The following is a 12,608-nucleotide window of genomic DNA, read 5'->3' as shown; positions in this document are numbered from 1 at the left end:
AGACCACGCCCGTCGCCCTTATTATATTAAAATTTTATTAGAAAATAATTAACCATAATTTTATCAGAAAAAAATTAACCACAAAGCTAAATGACATAATGTATTCTATGTTGTAACGCGTGTGTAGATAGTTTTGGTGTACAAGTATATTAGCCCCCTTCACTAATCTAATATCAGTTCCCTTAACTAATCTATATCCTAAGGTTCATAAAATATCAATATTGTCATATATTAATATTATAACATGCAGATTATTAACTATACATAAAAGTTGTACAGAACTCAAAACTATAATTATATAAAAAAACATTGTAACTATACAGGATTTGGATGTATATACAATAAATATAGCTATAATGTTGGGGACCAAATTAATTTTAGGCCTAATCGGATGAATGGTTCGTGATGACAAGGTAATCAGAAGATAACCTCCGTGGTAAAAAAAAATTAGAATTTAAATTTTCGTGGTGTAATCCGTTAGCAAATTTAATCCAAAAGTAATTTTTCCGTTAAATGTCCATTAAATGCAAGGATAAAAATATACTTTAACATGTGTACACCTTCTTCTTCCTCGTCTCTCTGCTCTGTTTGTAATTTGCATTTTCAGTGTCCCATTTCTGGATGCTGTACTTTGCATTATACACCTTCTTCCCCATAACAAAATATCCTGCAAACCCACAACTATCAACACAAAACCCACTTCAGAATTTCAATCAAAACCCATAATTTAAACAAAAATCAACTAAAGTACCATTTTGTAAGTGGATCTGAAGAGCCTTTTTAACAAAAGCAACCACAAACAAGTCAAAGAGCCATGGAGTCATGCCGAGGGCGGCCCAGAAATACGACAGGGCGCCCAAAACCAGAACAGCACCGGGGCCGTGAGCGTCAAGTCATCGGATTTGGGGACTAGTGCTTCTACTATGACGTCGCCGCACTTCATCACCATGCATAGCAGCCCCAATCCCACACCCAGAAACATGTCATGGACGGCGTGGATCAACTCGCCGTCGCCAGACGCAAACACCAGCAGCGTTTTGGAGTTTGAAATTGTGATTCTTGATGAACTAGGTAGCTGGGATTCGACTGAGGGTTTGATTTTGAGTTTTCTGCTGAGAAATGGGTAGATGGGTTTTGATTGGTGAGGACGGAGCTTGGCCGCTCCGATGAAGGGATCCATGTGCGGGTCTAATTGAAGAAATCCATGTGCTTGCTGAAATGCAAGATGCAAAATACAGCATCCCGATATGGAAGAAAGTGAAATTACAGAGAGAGGGAAGAGGATGGTGTACGGGTCAAATTACATTTTTATCCTGTATTTAACAGACATTTAATGAAAAATTACTTTTTGACTAAATTTATTAACAGAGTATCACCACGAGGGTTTAAATCCTAATTTTTTAATCACATGATTTATTTTCCAATTACCTTATCACCACGAGGATTGTTTATCCGATTAGGCCTTAATTTTATTACTATACAAACGTTATTATTTAATAGAAGTGTAGTTAAAAAAATATTCTTTTTTTGTATCCTTAATATATACAAGAACTACATTAGTGGAGCATGCAAATTTCTAAAATGTAATATTGAGAAAAGAAAAAGTTTTAAGCCAAGAAGTTGTAAACATACTGGAAAAGCTATAAACATATTGGCTTCAACAAGAAGATATCCATGTTGAAGTGAACTGTGTACCCACAAGCTCAAAGATGTGGCATAAACCCTAAAAAATAATGTAATGTTTTCAAACAACCTTAGCGAGATATTTTTGTTCATCTTAAACTTTTATTTGGCATTGCATGTTTTTGGACTTATTGTTAATTATTACTATGTGTAGGCAAGTTTCCTTAAGATGGACCCAATAAATTTATAACTTATTACAATGTGGAGTTTATTCCTACATAGCTGACCCAAGTTGGGACCAAAATCTTTTATGACTAAAGCAATGGCGGATGCATCAAGGGACCATCCGGAAGCCCGGATAAGTGGTTGTGAGGACTTCCGAGGACCACCAATGTTTTGGGTACGTGGTGGAGGAGAAGAGTGCAGCGTTGGTTCCAACGGCTGGTGCAGGTTCTGCAAATGATTAGCGAAAGAAAATGTGATTATTCAGTTTTTAAAATGATTTGAGTAAAACAACGTCGTTTTGAGTCAAAGCCATTTAAAACAAAATAATTAAAAGCAAATCTTCTTATTAAGCCACGTAAGGAAGACACTTTTTAATTAAAAAAAAAAAAAAATAGAGTATGCCCTTTCCTCTTTCCCGGGATCTATTTTGCATTCACTTTCTCCAATTAGATAATTCCCAATTCTCAATTCTCTTTTTCCTCTAACCCCACCCAACCGATCTCAGGCCACCACCATCTGCTCCAATTAGGTAATTCTCAATTCCAATGCCCTTTTTCTTCTAACCCCATCCAACCGGGCCACCATCAACTACTCCATCTCCATGCCTCCACCTGTCTCCATGACCACCGTTTAATCTCGTAATTTCTGAATTTAAGTAAGTTTACTATTATAGTCTAAATTAATTATATAGGATGTTAAAATTGATGTGTATTGAATGGAAAATTTAAATTCATAATAGATTATAGTTGTTGATTTGTTATGATTTTTTGATATTGTTTGGATCATGTGTTGGTTAATTCATATATATTTTTTTTTCACTTCATCAATTGATATGGTTTTTATTTTTATTAATTGATATGTTTAGAAATTAGAAGTATGGAATGATATAACAAGCAAAAATCATCATAATTAGTCTGGACAATCCTATTCCAAATAGTTCAACTCCAAGTTTGGATAGTTCCAATCTTATTCCAAATAGTACAACTCCAATTTTGGATAGTTCATAATCATCATCGATCTATTATTTCTTGTTTTGACAATGAAACTATCATGACATGTTTTCGGATTATGAAACCTCGTCGTGGCCATATTTTGTCTTTGTAGTTTGTAATGTTGTATAAAAATTAAGAATGAAAAGTCAGTAGTTTATTGTTTAATTTTCAATGTTATTTTCTTCTTCATATTTTTTTTAGACATTTATATTGGAACCACCTTACAGTAGAATTCTGTACCTACAAGGAGGCTACTATAAAATATGAGCGTTTTCTGTATTATTAATCTTATGGTTCGTCCAATATGAATATAATTGTAATAATTGATTAGAAAACGGTTGCATGTGTAAAGCCTGATAAAGTTTAGACTCGTCTATTTTTCAAACATAACCATCATGTAGTTCATGTATCCATATGTATAAGGTCGGAGGTCAAAAAGGTGAAGCACTACACAGCTTGGAGTGTGACTGCGAACTCGTTTACCATATAACATAATTTACACGACGAAAGCATGCAAGTATTTCAACCATTATATGGTCGGTTTCACTGCCATATTGTATTTCTGTCATCGACTGGTTTCTTTTAAGCAGTTACCCAATGTTGTGGTGCTCGTTCTTCTCACTCATGATTAGTTTGGAATTGTTGTATTTAAAAAAAAATACTGTTTCAGCTGTGCTAGCTGTGCTGTGAGAATAAGTAGATATAAAATAAAGAGTGATTGGTAAATTTTTTTGTAAAAGTGTTTTTGGAAAAAAGAAAAGGAAAAAGCAATGCTATAATGTTTGATAAATTTTTACATAAAACAGCTGTGACTGTGTAAAATAACCAAAAATGACATAATACTAAATATGCTATTAATTTAATTGTTTGATCAATAAAGGTCAATTACTTAATATACTTTGTTCTTTTGGATTTCGACCCAACCTTAATTCTTAACAGGATGTTTGGAATTTCACAAGTCATCATTTAATCATGTGTGTTCATGCAGCAATTTGTATGAAGATTTGTAGAAAGGAAATCGAAGGGAAAGTAAATTGCAGTAGATAAGTAAACAAGGTGCAATACTTTAGGAGAAAGACGCATCATTGCAATTTGTATTAGTATGTACAATCATCATTTCTTCTTATCAGAAAACTATACATACATAATCATGTTTGTATCAAATGTTTCTTTGTGTCGTATCTTACATGAACAACATTTTGACACAAATAATTGTATCTGCTCAACACGAAATTGTGTATCTGCTGGACTGCGAGGGTGCAAACATTTCCAGTAGCACGATGCTTGTCTATGACTCCATATATACCACTCTCCGAGTGGGACTTCAAACTTCGTATTTAGGGCTGACGGAGAAGAGGAGCGAAACTACTCCTCCTTTTTATTTGCAAGTTTGGAAATGAGACTCACAAACGACTGCTTGGAAGAGAAGGCTAAAGGAGGAGAAGGAGAAAACATATAGTGGTTCATGAATCACGACCTGGAGGCGCTCTGTGCTCTCCACGATGGATGCTCGCTGTCCAACTAATTTCAGATTTGAACGATGAAAGAGAGAAATGAGGGTATGTTAGGAATTTCGAAAAATTCATTAAACAACACTGTTCACCCTCCTCTTGAAGAAAAAAAGCCGGTTTTTTAATGCTTCTTTTTGTTACTTCGAGTTTTCAATTTTTTTAATCCAAAATTTTGAAAAAAACCTGCTTACAAGGTGTTTACCAAACAAAAAATTTCCCCAGCCTTTTTTTTATGAGAATTGTTATTGGAATTCCAAAATTCTCATTCTACACTCCAAACTTTTTATATTTAAAAAAAAATATATACTTATAAGAAATATAAAATAAAATTTTTGAAATATCAATAACACTTCATTCTTTTATTGTTGTTTTAAAAAAAAGTTAAACTGTACCAAACCTGTACTCAATGTCTCGGTTAGAGTCACATCGCTAGGCATTCGGTGGTGCTAAACCCACGAGTCGCTTGCACGGTTAGGAGCACAGTTGCTTGCGTGTTACGCATGTGTAGTATGCTCATTTAACGAGTTTGGTGATTAAAGAAAATTAATCATCTATATTGACCAAGATCCAGCTGGCTGCAGACTGTTCACATTCTTAATTATTGTAATTTTTATAATTTGACTAGGCTATGGTTTGATTTTGCACTGTTGAATTCCAATTAATTGGCAAATAAACCAGTAAATTAACACGATCAAGTAGTTGCATGTCCATGCAAAAGGGTCAATGAGTCAACGAGTTTGGCCAATTCAGAGGCGTACGGGGAATAAATGTTGGGGCAGACCAAGCAATATATATATATATATATATATATATATATATATATATATATATTTGACCAAATATTATGGTATATGAATTGATCATCTTAACCTTCATTTCACTCCGTGTATACCCTAGTACTTTTAGGTGTGTTTGTTACACCTCCTTAGAAGGGATTAGCTTGGACTAGTTTAAATAGGATTATAATCCTATGTTTGGTAAGGTTCTGGACTAGAATAAGTAGGACTCGCCTCGACTACGAGACACTCTGCCCTGCGCTAAACCTCGTTAGCTAATCCCCTGCTTTCGCTTGGTATTAAGTAGGATTACAGAAAAGAGGCGAACATCCAGTTCCAGTTCACGGGATCGGCTTCTTTTTCTATAGCACTGTCATCGTGGCCAGGTCATCGGTGGTGCTTGGAATCAGGAAGTTGGCTTTTTGAAAATTGGAGGAGTTCTCGGGAAGGTTGGCTCTTGGAATCGAGAGGGCTGAGATTTTTTTTTTATTATTTGATTTGGGGATTTTGAAAATTGGAGGGCTGAGACCTCCAAACCACGAACTCACCCCATCTTCCAAATATGTTGACTTAGTCCTTGAAGCTAGTCCAGTCTGAGATAATACGGTGCAACAAACGCACCCTTATAACCTTGGAGGTTTTGGAGAAATTTCTCCATCATTTTTTGGTTGAAGTTTATACAATATAGATAAATTATTACTGTCATGTTTTTTGTCAATAATACAACAGACAGTGAAAAAAAAAATAAAAAACTTGCAAATGTCATTGTATCATTGATATATGTGTTATTATATCATTAATATGAGATATTACTGTCATGAAGTAATTATGTTATACAAGTCTTATTTCAGCGTCGGACCATCTCAATTAAAATGTAAGGTCAATTCTCAATTGCTAGTCTTAAGTGGTGGGAACATCAAGCCGCGTCCTCCCTTTGATAAATGAAAGAATGCACGCACGACCAGTCAAATGCTGGAATGCTGTTCATTTGACATCTAACGGTGTTGAACCATCCTATATTCCAATAGGATATGGCGGCTGATACAGTAGCCCCCCTTATACGTTTCATTTTTATTTTATTTTTGTTTAATTTTGAATAACCATCTTATTATATGTTTAATTTTCTTTTCATTAAATGAATAATAAACTGGCCTCATTCTATCTACCACAACAAATGATTAGTGTTCCTAACTAGACCCCAAACAATGAAAATTAGTGTTTCTAATTAAAAAAAATTGTTTTACATCCCTTGTCCCCTTGTCGGTGGCATTTTTCCCTAAATAATTGGGGTATTACTTCTCCGATAAGTAGAAGTAATTGGAGTACTACTCCTCTGAGAAGTGAGAAAATTAACTTCTACTGTTTATATTTAATTTGAATTTCACGACTAATAAAAAATACGTAATCGTTGCTTAATATTATGGTCTAGTGATATTCCTCTTTACTTATAAATGAAAGGTCTTAGGTTCAATTATCGTCAAAGGTGAATTTGAACCATATTATTACTAGATCATTGTGAGATTAAGCCGACCCCTTCCTCTTAATATAGATAATATCGTTTATTAAAAAAAAACAATTAATCATAAACTCAAAATAAAGTCACATAACAATAAAAATAAGAATAATCATGATATTATTTTAAAAAAGAGTTGTTATTAACACTTAAAAAAAAAAGCTAATACCTCAAATGCTATTTTATAAGTTAATAGCTCATCATTTTTGTTTTATTAATGACAAATTTTGTTATTTAAGGATATTTTACAAGATGGGGTGTAAAAATAAATTTTTATCAAACTCATTATCTATGACTAGAACTTCTCACTTACTAGTAAAAATAAATACCATTGTAAGAGCTAGTAAGAGTTTCAATAAACATTAACTTAAGCAAACCAGCAACCGATACAATCATCATCTAGAAAAGCTTTTTAGATATTCAACTGGTGGCAAGTCACAATTATCCACCTATTTCAACTTAAATATTTAAAATACAGTAGACATAACTTAAGTTGATTAGAGCATCACGCACTTCACTCTGTATTTTTATTTTCTACATAATTAAGTGAATTAGAGCATTACACAATCACCTACTTTGCACTCAAGTACGAGTTTTCGTTTTCATTTTCATTATTCAGATGAGTTAGTGAATTTGACCTCCCTCCCCTTCCCCCCCCCCCCCACCCAAAACGCCTAAAAAAAAAAAGACGAGTTAGTGAAAAACTTTTAGGCTTTTTAGCCAAAATGATTCTGGAAATTGACATAACTCATCATTTTGGTTTCTGAGATTTGAAATTAATAAAAGTGGTTATTGAGTTTGCCCACTATCAATAATTTTAGTTGTTCATGGAAAAATCTGTTAAATAAGTAACAAAATGACAAAAATATCCTCAATTTAATAAACAATTAGCTAAAACAATTCAACAAAATTTGAAGGTATTTTTGTCGTTTTATTTTTTTAATAATTTTTTTTTACAAAATAATAGACACACTTATGGATCTCTTTCATTGATTTCAAATCTCAGAGATAAAAATGAGGAGTTATGATAATCTCAGAAACTATTCATAGAGGAAAAAGAATAAAACCAATCAAATCAAACATATGTTTTATATTGGCCAACATTTTACATAGTAAAAGATAGAAAAAGGAAATCTATAAAAGTCCAAGTCAGAGAACGTGAAAAACGGGAAACGCGGCCACCATAGAAAGAGCCAAACCATTACCATGGTATAAAAAGAGGACCAAATCACCAATTCAACTCATCATCCCAAGGTCCATTCATAAATTCCACACCCACAGATTTCTGAGATCTTCTCAGAAAATTCACATTCACTCAAACAACTCACTCACTTTTTCTCATCTTTTTTTTTTTTTTTTATCAAAAATTATATAATAATTAGGGAACCAAAAAAGTAAAAAAATTGAACATTTAGGTTGAGCCATTGGCCAAAAACAAAGGGCAATACTTGCAATAGCAGCACAAGAAAACAACAAAGACCCTGCTCTGCGAGGCTGTGGTAATCTCCCCAACGCAACTCTGTACCGCTTATCTCAGAAATCTTATCCAAAGCTCTCACCTTTCCTCTGTCTTCTTCCTCCTCTCTCTCTGCAAATAAACCATATCTATATCCCTTCATTCTCTGCTTCCTCCTCCTCCTCTCCCTTTTTTTTTGGTTTTTTCTCTCTGTATTTATATATCTAATAAGTAATATCCCCCGTCTCTCTGTTGGGTATTGGGGTTTTGCTATCTTCTTATCTCCTTCCTCTCTGAAACCCTCGAGCAATCGCTGTGCTTATTGCATACCAGTATCCGATTCAATCGAGGGTTTTTCTCTTTTTTTTTTTTTCTTTCGGTTTTTTAACTTCTGGGGTTTTCTGGGTTTTTGCTTTTCTGCTCGACGATGGCGTTGGCGTCGGCTTTTCTGGAAATTCTTAGACGACCCACGATTGTGGAGGTGCTCGGTGAGTTGATGATGTTCATAACCCCTCTCTGGATTGCCGTGGTTGTTGGGGTTTTTGTTGGGTGGGCGTGGAAGCCCAAATGGGCGAACTTGGTTGGCCGAGAGCTGTTGGATTGCCCAATCACAAAACAAAAAGAATCCTCCTCTTCCTCGTCGTCCTCGCAGAGTTCGTCCACGTGTATCGGTTTGATTCCGGGACTGAGCTCGTTGAAGTTTCAGCTGCCCAGTTGCATTCCATGGCCTGCCGACGATAGGAATCCGAAAGAGGCGCCTGATTTCAGGTTTGTTGACTTTCTTGAGTGCTTTGGCTAATTTTACAACTCGGGTTTGCTTTTATTTTTCGTGTTTTGGTGTTTAATGTGTTGAATTTCGGAACTTTGATTAGTATGTAATGTGTTGAATTGGGGATTTTGGTCAGTTTAACTTGTAAGACTTCAGAGCTTTAGTTTAATTAGTGAATTTTATGATATGGCATGGCAGCTCCTCAAAGATTGAAAGAGAAAGTTCCGGTCATGTGAACAATGATGATTTACGGCACATATGCCAGCTTGTTGAGGAGAAAGATGGAGGGCCTACTTGGATTCATATGATGGATCGGTCTACCTCAACTATGCGCTATCAAGCTTGGCGAAGAGACCCCGAGGTAGCTATTTTACATTTCGTTGTATTCGATCCTCAATTCGTTTTTCAATAGATATATTGGTGGCTCTCAGATGTATAACCGTGTTTTGCTCATGTGTATTATGTTGGTGAGGTTAACTAACCGGATTTCATCTATACGTTCTAGACTGGACCTCCGCAATACCGCAGTAGTACTATATATGAGGACTGTACACCTGAGTTACTGAGGGATTTCTTTTGGGATGATGAGTTTCGAGTGAAGTGGGATGACATGCTTGTACATGCATCTACTTTGGAAGAATGTCCAACCACCGGAACCATGTTGGTGCACTGGGTGCGCAAGGTAAGAACAATGATACTGTCTCCTTTGATTCTTGAGTTGTCGTTGCTGCATTGGCTTATTACTTACATTGTTTCTTTGTTTTGGACACAGTTCCCATTTTTTTGTAGCGACAGAGAATACTTGATAGGTCGTCGCATTTGGGAATCAGGACGGACATACTACTGCGTAACGAAGGTATGTTAACCGGAAGATCTAGCTATCTATATAACCTCTCAGATCAATGCACTATCTAGTCTAGTCACATAGGCAAGCTGCTGTAACTTATTTTGCAGAAGAAAATTAATGTCAAAAGGATTCCTTTAGGGTCCAAATTTCATTATTTTTCTTGGCAAGGCTGGATGTCTTGTGTGAAATAATGACAGTTAATGCACTAGTATTGGTTATATTTAGCATGTTAAAAGATTGTAGCTGTGAATAGTTGAAGTGCTAAGCTAATTTAGGGTTTTGAACATTTGAAGCTACTGGTCGGTTTATTGTACTGAGTTCATATCTAAAGTAATTTGAAGTCCTTTGGTGTGCTAATAAGTGGAGAGTCCTAAATGAAAGTAGTTTTTCGAGTTATACTCCAGATTGTACATATTAGTAATTGTTGCAAGTGTTTGTTTTGAGCTGATTGTGCTTAGTTTGGGAATAAAATAAGCGATAGTGCTCGTCATGTAGAACGGTTCTGTTTTTAAGGTTATTAACTCGTGATGCATAACCTAATGGTGTGATTTAACATGTTTCAGGGCGTACCCTCCTCTGCTGTACCAAGGCGTGACAAACCTAGACGTGTTGACTTGTACTATTCAAGTTGGTGCATTCGAGCAGGTAACGGAAGTCTTATAACATCTTTATGCTTTCTGAAATGTGAAAAAAATCTGTCAATCTTCCTAAATGAAAGATATCCTTCTTTATTTACCTATTAAAAAATGGGATATCTCTTTGTTATGGTGTGCAATTTGCAGATTAATTTTTATTGATTCAAACTTTGAAAGTTCATATTGCTTTCTTTTCGTAATTGTGCTCTTGGGAACCATCACTAAGACTTGTATTTGTTGGGTATGAACCAGTTGAATCAAAGAGAGGGGATGGCCAGCTTACTGCATGTGAAATTTTACTCTATCATCACGAAGATATGGGTATCCCTTGGGAACTTGCAAAACTTGGAGTCCGGCAAGGTATGTGGGGAGCTGTTAAAAAGATCGAACCTGGCTTGCGTGCGTATCAGAAGGAGAGAGCCTCTGAAGCCCCACTTTCACGGTGTGCTTACATGGCTCAGATCAACACCAAAGTCAGTGCAGACTACTTGAGATCTATTGAAAACAGCACGGGCGATTCCATGGTGGTTGAAAAGTCAGAAAAGTTGGATTCATCGGACAAACCAGAAGGGAAGAGCATACCTAAGCTTCTAGTTGTCGGTGGGGCTATTGCCCTTGCCTGTAGTCTTGACCGAGGGCTCTTAACAAAGGCAGTCATATTCGGAGTAGCCCGAAGATTTGCAAAAATCGGTAGGAGGTTCTGATCGTCAAGTGAAGTGAGGAGCTGCGAAACGGTGGATCTCCACGCTTTGCCCCATTTCAAGAGGATTCCATTCGAGGTCTTATTCTTTGTCCTTTTTGTTTGAGCCGTGAATACAACTTAATTGTAGAGGCCCAGCCAGAGAGAGAAGTAAAAGAAATGTCTGGTAAGAAAGGAGAGTGATTGTATAGCCGTATTTGTCAAAGTTGGAAATGTGATTAAAGGATATCTTGTGCTGCAAGAATAACAGTAACCTTCAGCTTCTTTTGATGTTGCATTTTCATTCTTTCAGTAGTAATGATCTTTCTTTGCTTCATACTTTCTTTGCATACAAACTTCAGAAACAATTGAACTTGACAGGGTTATGAAAAACACAAGTTTAATCTGAGATTGACTTCATGGAAAAACAACAAATCAATCACAACCTGTCACATGTCTACACTGGTTGGAGCGTGAACCGTGTAAAGTTAGTGGTCTTTGGGTGCAATGGGAAATTTCTGGGAGAAAAAAATGTGTGGAAATGTAAGTGCACGTGGTCCAGCAGTGAGCACCCCAAAAAGTCATGGAAGTTCGAAGTCACACTTCACACAAGCACAACCACCTCTGACTTCCACAAAGTCGGCTGAATCCATTTCTTTTGTACTGATCTGTGTTCTAATTAATATTGTCAAAGCAATCGATTATTGAGCAATTGGCCCCCTTCATCTAGGTTTCTATCTTAGTGGTCCTAGCGTCCTAGAACGGTAAAAAATTTACTTGTGTTCTGACGTCACATGATGAGTGATATAGAAATATAGACACCATTCTGTATCCAATTCGTGGAAGGGGTTTCCCGTGTAGCTCGCATTTGCCATGGAAAAAGGTAAAGTGGAAACCTGGAGGCTGTTGTGATTCATTTTTTACGTTGTTGGTTGCGGTGAGATGCAATTGCAAAAGTTGATGTTCCCAGCGAGTGGGAAGCACAAAGTTGAATCATAAGATTTGAGTCAATCAGAAACTAGACATGCGCGTTTGGGATCTGCAAAAACATTCTCTAAACAGCTGGTTTTCTGTGGAAGAGTCGCTACCATATGCAAATTCTGGAACAGACTCCGACTACAACAGTACTACTTGATCCATTTCTTTTCTTTCAACTTGGCCTTGCTAGCCAGATTTTCGTCAATCATGGATGTTCATCGAGCAGGGATTCTTGGGTGTATCCATTTCACTATTTTTGCTCGCTCTATCTCTCTCATCACATGACATGAACTCATGGAGCGATGCATACATTGTGTTGACGAAGTGATTCATGAATGTTGTTGGGGATATTTTCTGTCGATATTTTGTGTGGTTATATTATATGTGTGTCCAAATTCCCAAGGATGCCGTAGGATTCTCTGCTGATATTTTTTTAGTGTTAGTATCCTGCATGCGTCCGAAACGATGTCGTTCCGGTTTGTCGTTGTCTTCTTCCAGAAAGAGACTCTGAGCTCGTACACTTTGAGAGTGTAAGTGATAATAGTGCTCCTGAAATCTCAGTCTGCAAATCATAAACTTGAGGCCTTGTCTTCAGATCGATGTA

General features: G+C 36.2%; 1 protein-coding gene across 1 annotated transcript; it reads left to right on the top strand.

The window, feature by feature from the left end:
* Positions 1–8,304: 8,304 nt before the first annotated feature.
* LOC103935948 lies at positions 8,305–11,363 on the top strand. The gene is made up of 6 exons (XM_009345782.3): positions 8,305–8,864; positions 9,064–9,226; positions 9,371–9,547; positions 9,638–9,721; positions 10,276–10,357; positions 10,600–11,363. The coding sequence occupies exons 1-6, from the start codon at positions 8,524–8,526 to the stop codon at positions 11,049–11,051; spliced, it is 1,299 nt and encodes a 432-aa protein (XP_009344057.2). The 5' UTR covers positions 8,305–8,523; the 3' UTR covers positions 11,052–11,363.
* The last annotated feature ends 1,245 nt before the right edge of the window (positions 11,364–12,608 follow it).

The sequence above is a fragment of a genome, unplaced genomic scaffold, assembly GCF_019419815.1.
Source record: "Pyrus x bretschneideri cultivar Hongxiangsu unplaced genomic scaffold, Pyrus_bretschneideri_v1 Contig42, whole genome shotgun sequence".
NCBI classification, from domain to species: Eukaryota; Viridiplantae; Streptophyta; class Magnoliopsida; order Rosales; family Rosaceae; genus Pyrus; species Pyrus x bretschneideri.
This window is presented reverse-complemented; position numbering and strand designations above follow the sequence as displayed.

Excerpts from the sequence above, each read along its gene's own strand:
- LOC103935948 (XM_009345782.3), top strand. The coding sequence starts at position 8,524 with ATGGCGTTGGCGTCGGCTTTTCTGGAAATTCTTAGACGACCCACGATT. Across the intron at positions 8,865-9,063 it reads AAAGAGGCGCCTGATTTCAG|CTCCTCAAAGATTGAAAGAG; the intron begins GTTTGTTGACTT and ends ATGGCATGGCAG. Across the intron at positions 9,548-9,637 it reads TGGTGCACTGGGTGCGCAAG|TTCCCATTTTTTTGTAGCGA; the intron begins GTAAGAACAATG and ends TTTTGGACACAG.